The following is a 16,025-nucleotide window of genomic DNA, read 5'->3' as shown; positions in this document are numbered from 1 at the left end:
AAATCAAAGCGCACATAGGCATTGGATCTAAATAAATTTGTGTAGCGTTTTGCTGAGCAACATGGAAATCGCCGCATTCAGCTGTTATAGTCATGTTAACTTTATGTTATGCTCTCTGGTGAACCTTTACAGAGCTGTTACATCTGATATTTCCTTTAATAAAACCAAAAGTGTTAAAAGTAAAGTTAAAAATGTGATACTAGTGTAAATCCTGCTTATTATGAAGCAGTGTTGTTTCTTTTTTTGTATATAAAGTATGAACCTATCCAGAAATGACCTGTATGAACCTACTTACAACGTTTTTTGTACTTTTTCAGACTGGAAGCAAAACATATTTTTATGTTGCTCCTTTAAGATAAGTGGAGATTTTGATGTAACATACAGTACCTGCCTTTATGTTGATTTGTTGATACAGCAGCTCTATCTAAAGCATATTTACATGCATGAAATGTCCCTTTCATGTTGCCTTAACTGCTGTATGTCAGGTTACTGAGGAACAAATGGGGTAAATGTGTGTTCAGAGTAAACAATACATAGATGTCTGGTACCTTGTTCGGGTGCCTTGACCCATTTATTTCTACTGTGTAGTTCTGCTCACTTTAGAACAGCTCAGTCCATAGATCTCTGCTGGGTTACTTTTTCTTTCTATAGTTTCTTCTTGTGCAAATGCTGCAAAGCTGCCTCTCTGACAGTCAATCTCACACATCTGAGACTCAGCACCTGTGTCTTACCTTAATACCTTTCCTGTCATAAGGCCCCTCTAGAAGTAGTGTTACCATTCTTCTATCTCCTATTTAGGGAGATCACATTGTACGATGTATTTCTAATATGAACTGCTTCACATGAAACACCAAACTGTGATAATTGTGATTAAATTCAGTGTAAACAAATGCCATATGTTGCCACCCCTCAAAAATTCCTGCCCCCCTCTCGCCACCCCATAAATATTTTTCTAGATCCGCCCCTGCCTGCATCTCCACTGTGGGCCACAGTGGGCCCCAGCTTTGAGCGAAGGAGCAGAAGGGACCAGGAGAGAGGTGCTTGAGCAGAGAAAGAGACAGAGGCCCCGTCCACACGAAGCCGAACCCTGGCCTAAACGCACAAATTTTTCACCAAACCAGCCTCTCATCCACACGAAGCCGGCGTTTCGGGGGTCTGTAAACGATCTTTTTTTTTATTCAGCCTTCAGAGTGGGAAGATTTTGAAACGCCGTTTTCGCGGTTCCATCTTTAAGCTCTAACCACATTTTTTTTTTTACACGCATGCGTCATAGCGTCGCCTCTAAACACGCATGCGCGACACAGTATCACAACAACAATGGCGCCGTACTGTGTTGAATGGTTGCTGCTCATGCTACTCACCCTGCTGTCGGGCTTACAACAGAATCTTCTTCTTCTGGAATATCTCCAGGAAGAACAGAGCAATATCGACGACATGGTTCAGCACCTGAATTTGACTGAACCACGAAAATGGACCCGCAGGGCAACAATGTATAGATATTAGTGCGCATGCCCAACATTTTGTCGCCTATTTTTGCTTTGGCACGACAGCGCCATTTACAGGCCTGGCATACATTTTGCAGCGTTTTCATGCATTCGTGTGGACGATCACATTTATTTTACGTCTCCGTCTTTACGACAAACGTTTTGACTTCGTGTGGACGGGGCCAGAATCCTGTGTGCTCTGTGGTTTTCTCTGTCCTCACAGGGAGGGGGGTATGTTTTCACACCTCTGGTAGCTCCCATGTGACTTGCTTGTGACTGAAAAAGGGGGGGCTGCAGAAGTCCCCCAGCTGTTATTCACCAAAGCTGCGTTTCCTCCTCATGTCATCCTTTCAAGAGGAAATATGAGCTGCGTCTCAATTCGCAGGCTGCGTACTTCCGAGGACGCAGCCTACCTAGCCTCCGGAGGACCCAGACTTGGTAGGCTGCTCCGGAGGATCCTCAGCCGTTGGTAAATGGGACGGTCTAGCCTTTGGAGTACTTCCTGGTTGCGGCACGACGTCATCACGTTTACCCCAAAAACAGCGCGAAACAAAATCCGACAGCTCGAGAAATCCGGAAAGAAACAACAAAAAAATAGATATGGAAATTTTTATTTTTTTTATTTACTTGTTATTGGAGGAGGAGAGTCGCTTTGACGGCTTCGGCGGCAGCAAAACCGGCGACGGATTTTTCTCAGGCTGGGAGAGCGCAGTGGAGAGGTAAGATCTACCTGCTATTATTCTAACCCACAGGGCCCTGCTAATGATCAGAATATACCAGTTATTAAATAAACGCTTGTCAGCAGATTGATGATAATGTTTAAATATCAAATTTTATATTTATTTGTAAGTTTGTAATTTATTTGTTTGTAACTTTAGTAATTTGAATTGAATAGTTAAGTGTGTACAAACCCTGTAAATAACTGACTTAAATCACTACTTCACAATCACTAATGTTGTGTTGAGAAGCCAAACTGTTGAGAAATAAATCATTTTTTGTCTAAATTGTTATCCCCTTACTGCCTGATTTTATTTGCAATTATATATATAAAAAACATAATACAGGAAAAAAATAAGTTAAATAGTGGATCTAGATCAAGTAACATTTAAATTCTAATAAATCATGTAATAAAGATAATGGAAAAAAAGATAGATGAATGAATAAAAGTAAATATTTTTGTCTTTTTTTCCTACAGGTCATAACAGCATGTGCTATCCTGCACAACATCTGCCTGGGAGCCGGTGACATCACGGCCCCAGAGGATGACATGCCAGAGGATAAGGAGGGGAGAAGGTGTTGGAGGCAGTCAGTGGTGCTCCATGGAGGGACCAACTGTCTGCCGAGGTGTCTGCCTCTGGAGGAGGGTCTACCCGACCACTGTTACATTTAGATGGCAAGTAGAATCACATTTTAGCTGTTCTTATTTCAGGGTTATGAAAACAGTTTTAGTAAAGTCATTCTTTTCTGCGTCTTTTTAAACTTTTATAGTAACATGGCAGCCGTCGATTGGGTCAGCCCTGCAAACCCTGATGGACGATGTGGTGAACAGTGGAGAGAGGCACCCCAACCCCCCAGATGATGTCCCACTCGCAGTCAGAAGACTCCAAGGTCGTCTGTGTGGCATCCCATCCAGTCCAGCATCCCATCCAGTCCAAAGTATGAAAAATAATAACAGTAACTCCATTGAAATTATTCAAAACTAAAGTAACGAGACAATTTTTTAAAATGTAAGGAGTAGAAAGTACAGATATTTGTGTTAAAATATAAGGAGTAGAAGTAAAAAGTCGCCATAAAAATAAGTAGTAAAGTAAAGTAAAAATATCAGAAAAATCTACTTGAGTACAGTAATGAAGTATTTGTACTTCGTTACTTCCCATCTCCGCAGATACCATCTGTTTGAAATTTATATGTGTGTATATATGAAGAACTGCATACTACTTGGATGTAAAATAATTGCCATCATGGCTTTGTCAAGCTGCTGCCTACCTTTGTGAAGCAGGAAAAAGACTAATACAAAGTGAATCCAGTAGAACTTTTTATTGCCTACCTTGAATGGGTGACAATAGTTGGATAAACTTTTGGCTCTCAAAATGGTATTGGTGCTCTATTTGTTTGTTCTCGCCGGTACCGATACCACCATTTTAGTGCTGGATTGGGGCTCAGCCCGCTACTGGTACCGGTACCGGTGCAACACTAATTTGTAGGCATTGAGTTTTTCAGGTTTCTAGTGTTTTGTTTTTTTTGTGTTGCTTTTTAAATATATATACAGTTAATACTTGGGTTGCACAGTGTTGCGTGGGCAGCACTGTTGCCCCTGCAGTAAGAAGGTTCCAGGTTTGATTCCTGGCCCAGGGTCTTTTTGCATTGAGTTTGCATGTTCTCCCTTTGCATGCATGGTTTCTCTCCAGGTACTTTGTCTTTCTCCCACAGTGCTAAAAAATATGACTGTTAGGTTGATTGACTTCTCTAAACCCTCCTCAGGTGTGAGTGTTTGCGTGAATGGTTGTTTGTCCTTTTTGTCTCTGTGTTGGCCTGAGATAGACTGGCGACCTGTGCAGGGTGTACCCTGGTTCTCACATATTCAGAGCTGGAGACAGACACCAGCACCTCTCAATTCAATTCAGTTTATTTATATAGCGCCAATTCACAACACATGTCATCTCAAGGCACTTTACAGTTCACCAGATCATGTAGTCAAATTGATTCAAAGTTTTCTATTGTTAAAATGAGGAAGTTTGTCCCCTAAAAAAGCCAGTTGCACCTCGGGGGCTTCCTCACGGTCCTTTTCCTGGGAGCATGTTATTTACTACTCTTAACTCAAACTGGGTAAAACCATATAAAAAGGACTACAAAACAGGAGTAAAAAATAACAGAGTTTATTCCAGATCAGGTCGTTACAGGACAGAGAAAAATGCTTGGAGCTTGCACAGCTGTGGGCTCAAAAATCACGTCAGCGAGCATCCGGCAAAGATTGAGCCCCGAACAAGGTCATCTCCTGTTTCTTATACCTTATGAGTCTATGGGTTGCATCATGTGGATGCTTAGCTGTCCGTATCAGAAACTGATACGCCATCAATGCCCTGACCCATATGCAGCTTGCTTCTATGCTTCAGGGTTACAGATAGCTATCCTCTATCAGCAGCACAGCTGATATTTCCCTCCAGGATGGTGTCACAGCCAAACAGGAACAGACGAGGCGAAGCTGAGGAAAAGCAGAGAAAGCATAACGTTAGAGATTGAATTGACAGATTTTGCAGAGTGGGAGAATAGAAATAGAATGAAGCAGAATGATGAAATAGGGGTCCCTATGTACTCCAGAAGTCTAAACCTATAGCAGCATAACTATAGAGATAGCTCAGGATAACCTGAGCCACTCTAACTATAAGCTGTATCAAAAAGGAACGTTTTAAGCCCATTGGTAGTTGGTTCCTGTTGTCGGAAAATTTAGATTTCTCTAATTTATCCTATTTACTCAGTCGGTTTCACTTTCAAGGCCACACCAACTCTGTAGGATGGTGTTTGTAGACCCGACATAGTTTCTGCCCATAACAAACCACATTCTTTCTCAAGGTTTATTCATAACATGTCACTGTTAAACCAAAGTGTCTGTAATTTGTTTTGACTCTGACTGCTTTTCCATTGTTGTAAGTAAGGGGGAACGAACGCTGCTCATGCAGAACAGGGCAGAATGCTGTGCCATAAGGGCTGTATGGTGATTTGTTCTCTCTTTGCAAAGATATGAATAAATGTGCCGACTGAGTGAAATCCATCGATCTCTGTTTATTTAACTAGGATGAATATTTCAATACTTTTTCCCACAACAATTCCACAGGAGAGGAGCCTGATAACTCAAAGATCTGCCTCCCATGCCATCCATCCATCCATTTTCTTCCTCTTATCTGGGGGCGGGTCGCGGAGGCAGAAGTCTAAGCAAAGATGCCCAGACTTCCCGATCTACGCACACTTCCTCCAGCTGCATGGGGGGGACCCCGAGGCGACACCAGGCCAGCTTAGAGACATGGATGGATGGATGGATGGATGGATGGATGGATGGATGGATGGATGGATGGATGGATGGATGTGGATGGATGTGGATGGATGGATGGATGGATGGATGGATAATACTTTTATCTCCTTAGTCTTAAAAACATGAGCTAATCTCCACAGATAACTTCATTAAAATAAACACTTTACTGTTCACTCCATATTCCTCCTGCTAAATATGAATAGATGCCGCACTAAAATTATATTCATTTAAAATCTCATGAATATACTCTTTATGAAAGTATTTTGAGTCCTCTTATTATGCATCTACATTTAAGTTGAAGAGACCTGTTAATAGCAAATTATGATTTGCTATAATTATTTCAAAGTCCTCACTGAACAAATCCCCGCAAAACATTTTATTACATACATTGGAGCACCAGACTTTCCCATCCCTACTTAAATTTTTGCCATTCTGCTCTGAGTTTAGTGTTGCTTTACAATGTGTGCGCTCATCTACAAATTATAGCTGCACTTTCATGTAAAGCACTTCATAACAACACCAAAAAAAAACATAGAAACAAGAAAGAATACACCGTAATATGACGAAAGTCCAACACAAAACAAATAAGAATAAGTCAAAATGCAGATCATAAAAAGGGGTGTTTATGGTCAGTTTTAAAAAAAGAAAGTGCTTTAAAGTGCAGAGGTAGATTAGCAAATCTCCAAATTTTCACCTAAACCTTGTATACCTATAGAGGCTGCTGTTCAGTTATGAGTTACACCAGTAAAATCCTTCCATTATTTAAAAGCAAAAATATCATTGAACCTATTGTGAAGTCAGGAAAAATCATAAAAATAATTATACATGTCCTCCAAAAATGATGAAAGTAACAAATTATCAAATAAATATTAAATATATAAGATATCTGTGTTTCACATAAATATAATTAGGCATGTTCGAAAAAAAGAGGACATAAAAGAGGGCAAGTAAGTAAAGTAGGGTGCCAAATAGGCATGAAACCAGCTTGATGTGATTAAACGTCTGTTTGAACACAGGGGTTCCCTGGAACAGAGAGAGAGGCACGTAGAAAAAGAGGAGGAGCAGAGATAAAGCTGGAGATAAAGGCTGAAGTGACTCTTGGGAGGATCCAACTGTCCCCAGATCAAGCTGTATTTGCTCTAAGAAGTAAAAGGTAAGTAAAGCTCCTTTAGAATTTTAAGTTTTTCTTATTGTTTTGTTTGCAAAAATGCTTTTCGTTCAACATTGGTGCCAACTTTGTAGTTTGAGCCACTTTTTTATCCAAATACGTCTTATTTGTTTTAGTCTTTTACAAAGGACTTGGTAAATTTAATATTTGAAAAGATTGCATTATTTGGTGTAATCCTCAGTCTTCATGACTTTGTGTGAAGGAATGCAGACAGTGAGTGGGATCGAAAAGGAAAGATGGATGAGAGTGGGAGTGTGTACCTACAGATGGCCTCTCGGTGGTGCCACTCTGATGGTCCACGTTCCTGGATCCTGAGCCCAGCTGGCATCGCTGATGCAGGCCGATTCCAGGCCAAAGCATTACCTCATCGCTTAATTTAATCCTCCTTATATTCCATTTTCTAATTATAGTCAGATTTAACTCTTTACAGTCTGCCTTTTACTAGTTTCAGCAAACTAAAGAAGGTTAGCAGATTTTTCTGTCAGAAAGACTGCAGTCGTAATTTAAGTGCCTAATTGATTCACTATAATACAAACAGCCAAACAATGTTTCCTTAAAAAAGAAAAGCTGGCAAAAGGTGTTTTTAGATTTAAAATCTAATTTATTTTTAAAGGAAATAAATACGAAATTAAGTCTCTGCTTATAAGTTACTGTATGTTTAGCCATGCCTTTTATGATTTAATTTTAAGTAGAAAAACAAAAGAAAAGCAGTGTATACTTTTGCAACAGCATATAATTTACTATGTATTTACTGTAAAGATACTTTACAGTAAATATATAGTAAATTATATGCTTTTCATAAGCTTTCTTGTACTCTGAAAATATTCAGGTAAAAAAACAAAGCTTTAATTGTTTGGTATGCATTTAACCGGTCAAAAGTGTGGTACCGGATATTTGTACCACTGTGACAATCCTATTATTAACTATAGAACACAGAAACAGATGATCTATAACATATGTTCATTTTCTTTCTCCAATAAAAGTTGGAGTTAATTAGTTGTACTCTTAAAACATAAAGTGCTATGAAGCATGTCGGTCAGAGAGTATACAGTCATCTGCATACAAGCTTAAAAACAGCATTGTGCTTCATACAATTAAGTTCCGAAATTCAGAGTTCAGAAAGGCCTGAATTGTCCATCTGCTAAACTGGACAACTGACAGTTGCCTTTTTTTAATTCAATGTTAAGTAGTAACATCATAGAAGAAATTCCCCCAAAAAGTAAAAAAAAAAATAGAAAAACAGACGACTGGACTTTGTTTTCCAAGTTTGAAGACGTTTCGCTTCCCATCCAGAAAGCTCTCTCAATTCAAAATGTCTGGAGTAGCGTTTGATTTCCAGGCTTAATAGAGCAGCAGAACAAAAGCCAAAATCACTGCTCCAGACATTTTGAATTGAGATAGCTTACTGGATGGGAAGCAAAACGTCTTCAAACTTGGAAAACAAAGTCCAGTGGTTTGTTTTTAACTTCTTTTTGGAATGACTATGACCTGGATACCTGAGAATTTTCCCCAGCAACATCAAAGAAAAGAAGTTTTACAGTAAATAGTATGTTTATATGCTGTATCCCTTAGAGATATGCTTAATATAATGTTTACATGATTAGAGAATGTCACACATTCATTTAAGTTAAATATCATGTCATCTATTGCTTCACAGGTCGCAGGCCACCTGCATCAGTTCCAGCTACCTGGTGTAGCATTCGGACCAGGACACTTTTACCTTAACTGATGGATCTTCTGTTTGAAATGGAGCACTTTTCTTCTTGGCACCATCTAAGATAAATCTCCAGAGAGAATCCACCTTCAGTCAGAGCTATCAGAACTTCGCCTGAAGCACTAATTTGTCTTGAGAGGATTCCATGGGGTATGTTTTCTTTTCTGTTGAAAGGCTGACTTTGTAACCTGAGTGAATTTGTATCATAAGAAATCATCTCTGAGGAGTAACTGTGCTTTCCAGGAGGAAAACACAAACAACGAGCTGAAAACACTGAAACTTTGACCTACTTTGGAAATATGGCATCCCGCTCTTTTAGTCCTGCACTTTCTGTGGTTGCCAAATTAACCTGTCTTGTTGGACTGTTGCTTATTGACCAATGGGGGCCCTCAGGGATCAACTGCCAGAATGATACAGAGCCGATTGTGCTGGAGGGAAAGTGCCTGGTTGTATGCGACTCAACTCCAACAGCAGAGCCGTCAGGCAACGCTCTGGGCATGTCGGTGAGGTCAGGCACAGGTCGGGTGGCTTTTTCAGCAATCCGCAACACCAACCATGAACCATCTGAGATGAGCAACCGCACCATGACCATCTATTTTGATCAGGTAGGTCAATGCAAGACTGGCTGCAAGCAGGGAAAAAAAAGGAGGTATAAAAAAAAGTCACAGGTAGAAAAAGTCCAGATATGACCAGAGTCCGAAACTTTTGAAAGGGCAGGCCAAGTAAAGAACGCAGCCAAGGCTGGTGGGGAAAATTGTCACTGGAGACATTTAAAGTTTAAATTGAATTAAAAGTTTTAATTGATAATAAGTTGTGTAAAAACTGAACAATGTAAAATTGAATTGTTTATCCTTACTGAAGATCCCAAGACAATTTTACACAACTGATTAGATGTTGGGTTTTCAACAGAGGGACATTTTCAGAATACTGTAGATCCGTGAGTAGTAGTTATTGGTTCCATTTTCCTCCCGTCCCATGTTGAAGTTCCCTTGTGCAAGGTGCTTAAACTGTAGTTGCCTACAAGTTCCACGCATTTTTTATAGATTTTTTAAGGTGCTAGGAATGGCTTTAGAGCAGGCATGCACTGTACGATTATATTGTGCCCTTTCTGGGCCAGTTTTTCACTCGGGCAACAATTTTTTGATCCGACTAAGTTTTAGCTTACAAGCCGATTTACCTCAAACATGCATAATGTACATGTGTAAACAGGGGAAATCTTCTCTAACTTTACTTCCGGATAGATGAGTTTTATGAGGACCATCTCGTTACAGGGCTGAGTCTGATGAGTGGTTTTTGGTCAGACAGTGATCGCATTAGGGCAGAGGGATGTACAGTCTAAGAACAAATATCATTGGCTGTGAACTTTTAAACCCTGCAGTTTCCTTGCACAGTTTGAGCTGTAGCTGAGTACAACGATGGAAAATACCACGCACTGTATGCAAAAATTTAGAGAACTTGATATTTGAGACAGACATGGTGTGGTGCTTAAAAAGTTTATTGAAAGGCCTTGGTATGGCTGACTGAACAGGAGATGCAGGCAGAAAAGACTGGTGAAAGGTAGACATAGTCCAGGTTGAGACCAGAGACAGAAGCAGATAAGAACCCAGTGTGAGCGGCAATCTGCTGAGGCCAACTAGGGTTCAAGGAGAAAGAAGCAGGCAAAAACATAAAAAGAAGCAGAGATACAAATGATAAATGTTAACAAGCTCCATCCGTGGTACTGTCCAGTAAAGACACAACTAGGCATACAAGCTCCAAGATAACTCCCATGTCAGAGGATGAAAGAGAGCACATACAGGTAGTCACAGTAAGAGAAATGGAGTACAAAATAAATTTGATGTCACCAAAAAGGCAAGGTAAGAGAGATGAAAAACAGCTGAAACAAGACTAACAGTAAATAATCAGACCATAAGTCGAAAAGGTATATGGATTACCAAAATAAATAGGAAGTTAGATTTTAAAAGAGCTATTAAAAACAGAAATAGAAAACAAGAACCGAGAAGTAGACTGAGAATAATGACTAAAGCTTAACAATAACCCCTAACCCACAAAACAAGTTCACAGGAAAATAACACAGTAGGAAGTTAAGGAGTTACCTAAAAAAAAGAAGAAAAACACTGGATAAAAAAACAGGATGAAAGAATGATTTAAAGATGACAATATGAAGAAGGAAGCACATTTCATTGGGGTATAGACTCATGTTACTCCATTATAATACAATATATAAACAGACTTAAAAAAAAAAAAAAAAAAACAGATGAAAAGGTACAAAAACAACACATTTTTATGTTGCTACTTTAAACAATTGAATGCAAAAGAAAAGCCTGATTGATACAACATAGTTTAAGAATAGATAGAGTTATCATTTCTTGTCAGTGAAAATACTAACCCAAATTATATTGACTGATAGGCTGGCTTTATTGAGCTCACAGTGGAGAAAGTTATATCAGTATCAATGCCATCTTAACTACAATTAAGAAAACCACAATAACAAACTAACCTTCTATTATAAAGTCTTTTCCCTACATTTTCCGAAGTGTTTTTGAGTGTATTATAAGTATTTGTGTGTGTGGTTTTTTTTTTCTTTTTTAGACTGTGGTAGATGTATTTAACCTGTTCTGGGGTTAGTTAGCAGCATTAAGCTAAATCATGGACATGAGCTTTTACCTCTGACCTAAATTTACAGCTTAAATATCTTTATTTTGATGGAGGAGTGGAGGACATCATGCCAGGAAAAATAATCCATGTAATTGCATAAAAAAAACGTACAATTACACAGCTTAAAATACAATTAATTAATTGATTTTATAACATTTTGAGAACAGACCCTAAAATGTGTGCTTAAAGCTAATTTCTTTGTTTGCTCTGATATTTGATAATTATTCTCAGTGGGTATTCTCTGATCTGAAGGTCCGGTATAATAACCAGGGAAAGCTAGATCTGTTGGTGATAGCCTTCAATAGAAGCTGTTTATCATTATAATCAAACATTTGCTGACAAGTTAATAAATCTGGGTAATTCAAGATGAAATAAAAAAAAAACTACGAAAGTAAAAGCAATTAAAAAAATCATGCACTCTATCAAAATATATATTAATAAAAAAAGTTTTGGTGGTAAAGATTCTCAGTCATCCAGGTCATAGTCATTCCAAAATAGTAAACAAAAAAGTTAAATAGACTTAGATTTCAGCTTTCAAAAACCTACAATAGAGCAATTGAGTTGATTTCTTCCTCCTAACATCGCAACCTCCATCCCCTTACAGGGGAACAGAAGACCTTGCCTGTTCAGCCAGGCCAACGATTCCCTTTAATTACCCCTTTTTCAGAGACATAGACAGGTATGGGGCATTGCAGTCTAACAAAAGAAACCAAACGACCCCCATCGCTAAGGAGCTGACCAGTTCGTCCGGTTCAATTTTCATTTTTTCTAAGCCATAACAAGGCTTTGTTTTTGGCCCACTCTATAAAGCCTCAATCTCAATGCTATTTCTGACATTTTGATTTGAAAAAGCTTCCTGGAAGGGAGAAGAAATGTCTTCAAACTTGGAAACAAAGTCCAATGGATTAGTTTTTTGTTACTTTTTTGGGGGGAAAAAGTCATCTTTATTTATTTTAAATAAGATTTTCTATTGAATAGTTTTAAACTGCTGTGTGCATTTACAGCTTAGGGCAAAGCTATTCTTACCCAAGATCAATACCCACAAAACAATGGTGATCATGAAAAAAATAATAATTACAATATTAAAAATCTGACCTCATCATAGTGACATTTTTTAACAACTCATTCTTGTTTGGTTTATTTAAAGTGAAATGGTATCCCTTTTACTTAAGTCATGCCATCTGGGTAATTCTATTATTTCATCTTATTTGAGTTTTTTCCTCTGGTGCTTTTTGTCAATTTCTCTTTAGCATTAATAGATCAAAATATTCAGGAAACGTACTAAACTGTTGATCTGAAGACAAAGAAATCCTGAAAAACAAGCATTATTTTTACAAAGATAGTTTTTGTTGATTTTTCTAACCCTGCAAACTCCCCTTCTCCCCTCTCATAGATACTAGTGAATGTCGGCAGCCATTTTGACCCAGCAACAAGCATCTTTGTGGCCCCCAGAAAAGGAGTCTACAGCTTCAGCTTTCATGTGGTTAAAGTTTACAACAGGCAAACAATACAAGTAAGAATAATGGATTTAGAAGGAAATTTTACATGAAAAAAGCTGTTTATTCATAGCTGAGTCTTCAGATTTTAGTTATTTCTGCCAAAGAGTGTTTTATTTTATCTAATCTAGCGTTGGAGATAAAGGTTTCTATCTAACCGTCTTCCTCCCATCCTGTCTTTCTAGGTGAGCTTGGTCCTTAACGGCTGGCCAGTGATCTCAGCGTTTGCAGGTGATCAGGATGTGACGAGGGAAGCAGCCACAAACGCAGGGCTGGTGTTAATGGAGCGAGGGGACAAGGCTTACCTTAAACTGGAGAGGGGGAACCTGATGGGAGGGTGGAAGTACTCCACATTTTCTGGGTTTCTGGTGTTCCCATTGTAGGGTTCGTTTAGGCTGGAGGATGTTTTAAATAAAGGCTGGTATATTACCTACAGCATAAAGGAGGAAGCAATGATGGCTGGATTTATTCTGTGTTATTAGGATCCACATTGGACTGCATATGATGTGTATTAGAAGAGTGAGTGATTTAACTTTGCACCAGTCTTGAATGTAATAGCCCCATTTACACTACCCTTGAAAAACCGATCCAGGCCCAGACCGGTCCGAGCTTGGATCGGTAACCAGGCCAAGCTCAGTTTTGACGACCGTTCACACGTCACACTTATCTCGGTTATCTCGACTCCTCGCCTCCTAGTGACGATGTGCGGTATTACTGCTAGGATTGAAGGAGGGACTCAAGCAGCTGGTGGCGGTAATGCACCAAACGCTGTTTGTCAACCGCCGTAAAACCCAAGAAGAAGAAGACGAAGGAGGAGGGAATCAAGCAAATCAAAATGGCGGCGCCCGTCACATTCAGAAAGTTATACTTGATTATTATTGCTGTACTTCCGTGTTTGCGGTGGGTCAGGCGAAGACGGCAACCTTGCGCGGATGTACTTGAATGGAGTGTGAATCGGCATGTTCAGCCAGTCGGCGATGACGCGTTCTGCTCATGCGCTCTTGTTATCAGAGAACCGAGCCAGGAAAAAACCGAGCCGAACCCACCTCGGGAACTGGTCTGCAGTTAGCGCGATCCGGTTATGTCTATCTCGGTTCAGTTCAGGTTGTTTCCGTTCACACACGACAAGTTATCTCAGTTACTGAGCTCGGACCGGTCTCGGCTCAGTTTTTTAAGGGTAGTGTAAACGGGGTAAATGTCTGTGACCACAGCTCTCTTGTGGCTTGTCATTAATTTAGGCTTATTGTGTCTCTATGTGATTGCTTCAATCTGGTGTAATCTCTTTAATGCATGAAAAACCAAATGTAGCACATGTTTGTTGGCAATAAATTAAAAACGTTCATCTCCTTCTGCCTTTTTATGGCTGCTGATAAAATCTGTTTATACTTTTGTTTTATCAAAAACATTTAAAGCTCTAAAGGGGAAGGTCAACTTAACAGCCACATATGGAAATATGTCATTGCCAATTATTGCATCAATCCATCCCCTAATTAAAGGTACCCTGAGAATGTTTTTTTTTTTTTTCAGGTGAAGCAATTACTTTGTATGAGGTTCATTGCATAAATTGGTGACTTTAGATTTTGCTGTCTAAAATCTACACCAACCACAAACCTGAGAACAGCTTTTCTGAATTTACTGAAATAGTTCTTGTAATCGGAAATTTAAAATCTGAACATTTAGGGTTTTAGCTTCTCAAATTAACTTTGCCATACATTTCCTACTGATCTGTGTATCCGTTTCTGAGTGTGTGTGTGTGTGTAAACTCCTGGAGTGCTTGATATGATTATAAAAGTATTTTATATGAGACAATCTAAAGTCGAAGGGAAATCATATTTAAATTTCAAATTATTCTGGCCTAAAAAGGTATATAAACGTACTCTTTATCAGACCATATTGTCCCAGAATTTAGAACATTTCTATTTTAAAAAAAATCCTGTCCTAAGGTTCGTGGTTTTTTTTTTCATTATCTTATGCAGGCCAGTTAGTTATACGTCAGCTTGTACACCTAATTTCGGCCAATCATATATCAACGGTCATCTGTCAATCAAATTTTTTCAGTCATAGTATCTTGATTTGTATTACGCAGCTAATATAATAAGAAATAAGAATCATTTACTTTCCCATCCCAGTGTTCACAGGGATGGACGTCTGTGTCTTCAGCAGGCGTAGAGCTAACAGAACTGGCAGCGTTGCGAGGCAAGGGCTCAAACATGTACGGCTGGAAGCCTTCTACACCAAACCAAGCTTCTGCCGCCCTGGCATCCTCTTCAGCAACAATTTCTTCCCCGCTTTCCTCCTCTGAATAAAAATGTATGACAGAGGAGACTCATCCACGACCTCCGACACAGAACTCTCCTCCTCTTGCATGTTTCCGCTGTCCATAGCGTTCCTTGACAGTGTTGTTTCTAAGACACCAATTTAACGCTACTTGGTCCCAATGGAATTTCCCATTGGGAACCTACTAGCACTAAGCACTAAAGTTGTTAAATGGTTAGCAAGATGCTTCCGAGACACCGGCCACAACCAAAATTTCGCCACAACAATCCCAGCATTCTTCAGATTTTCATGTATAAAGTATTTTAAAAACTGGCATAATTTCTGCAAGTACTGATATGGCTCAGTCTACGGTCAGACTGAGGAGCCTTAGTGATATTTAGGAGGAGAATTTCATAAAGTTTGTGTTTTGAAAAAGACTAAAGCATAGACAGGGTCATGGGGTAAGGATAGTAAGAGTTTAATGATAAAGTGTGAAAAAAAGAAACAGAAGAACTAAATGTAACACAGGAAGTAGAAACACAGGCAGAAACCAGGAGGAAAAGAAGAACAGCCATACAGAAAGAAAGTAACAGAAGAAAGATCAACTTCAATACTGAGGGAAGAGTGGAGAATGACATTGGATGCAGGTGATAATTTGGAACAGCTGGGTAGAATGGAAGCAGGAAATTAAAAGGAGAAGACTAATTAAAACAGAAACAGCTGTACTAAGACCCAAATAAACAAAATTGAATACACATGGTAAGGATCATAGGCAAATATTAATAACCTAACTATTTAACTGATTGTCATTTTCCATGCACTGTGAGCTTTCTGCCTCCTTGCTTTCAGCCTTGAAGGTTTCTGCATGGCCGCTCCACCATCCACCTAAACTTTGGGTTTTGTTTTATTGTGCTACCTGAGGGACTCGTTTCCCCCATCAGGTTAGGGTTTGTTTGTTTTGTTTTTTTCCTAAACCTATCGAGGCCTTTATTATCTGCTTTTCAGCAAGAAAGATTATTATATTTAAAGCTTTGCATCATTTTAACTGTCTAACTATCAATTGGGTGCTTAATACTTTTGATTGTTTATTTGCACAGTAATTAACCTTTGGAGGCTAAGTTTTGATGGAAAATATACCAGATGTTTATTGTCCGTACATTTCCTGCAATATGCGGCAATGACCAACAGAAAAGTTAGAAACTTTATTTATTTTATTATTTAT

General features: G+C 39.0%; 1 protein-coding gene across 1 annotated transcript; it reads left to right on the top strand.

The window, feature by feature from the left end:
- Positions 1 to 6,558: 6,558 nt before the first annotated feature.
- Positions 6,559 to 13,101, top strand: si:dkeyp-74b6.2 (cerebellin-1). The gene is made up of 4 exons (XM_038302131.1): positions 6,559 to 6,664; positions 8,337 to 8,998; positions 12,445 to 12,564; positions 12,733 to 13,101. Exons 2-4 carry the CDS (start codon positions 8,693 to 8,695, stop codon positions 12,928 to 12,930), a joined length of 624 nt encoding a protein of 207 aa, XP_038158059.1. The 5' UTR covers positions 6,559 to 6,664; positions 8,337 to 8,692; the 3' UTR covers positions 12,931 to 13,101.
- The last annotated feature ends 2,924 nt before the right edge of the window (positions 13,102 to 16,025 follow it).

Source organism: Cyprinodon tularosa, unplaced genomic scaffold, assembly GCF_016077235.1.
Source record: "Cyprinodon tularosa strain WSP-4 unplaced genomic scaffold, ASM1607723v1 ctg482, whole genome shotgun sequence".
In the NCBI taxonomy this organism is placed as follows: Eukaryota; Metazoa; Chordata; class Actinopteri; order Cyprinodontiformes; family Cyprinodontidae; genus Cyprinodon; species Cyprinodon tularosa.
Note: the sequence above shows the minus strand (reverse complement) of the source record. Positions and strands in the feature narration are given on the sequence as shown.

Excerpts from the sequence above, each read along its gene's own strand:
- si:dkeyp-74b6.2 (XM_038302131.1), top strand. The coding sequence starts at position 8,693 with ATGGCATCCCGCTCTTTTAGTCCTGCACTTTCTGTGGTTGCCAAATTA. Across the intron at positions 8,999-12,444 it reads TGACCATCTATTTTGATCAG|ATACTAGTGAATGTCGGCAG; the intron begins GTAGGTCAATGC and ends CCCCTCTCATAG. Across the intron at positions 12,565-12,732 it reads ACAACAGGCAAACAATACAA|GTGAGCTTGGTCCTTAACGG; the intron begins GTAAGAATAATG and ends CTGTCTTTCTAG.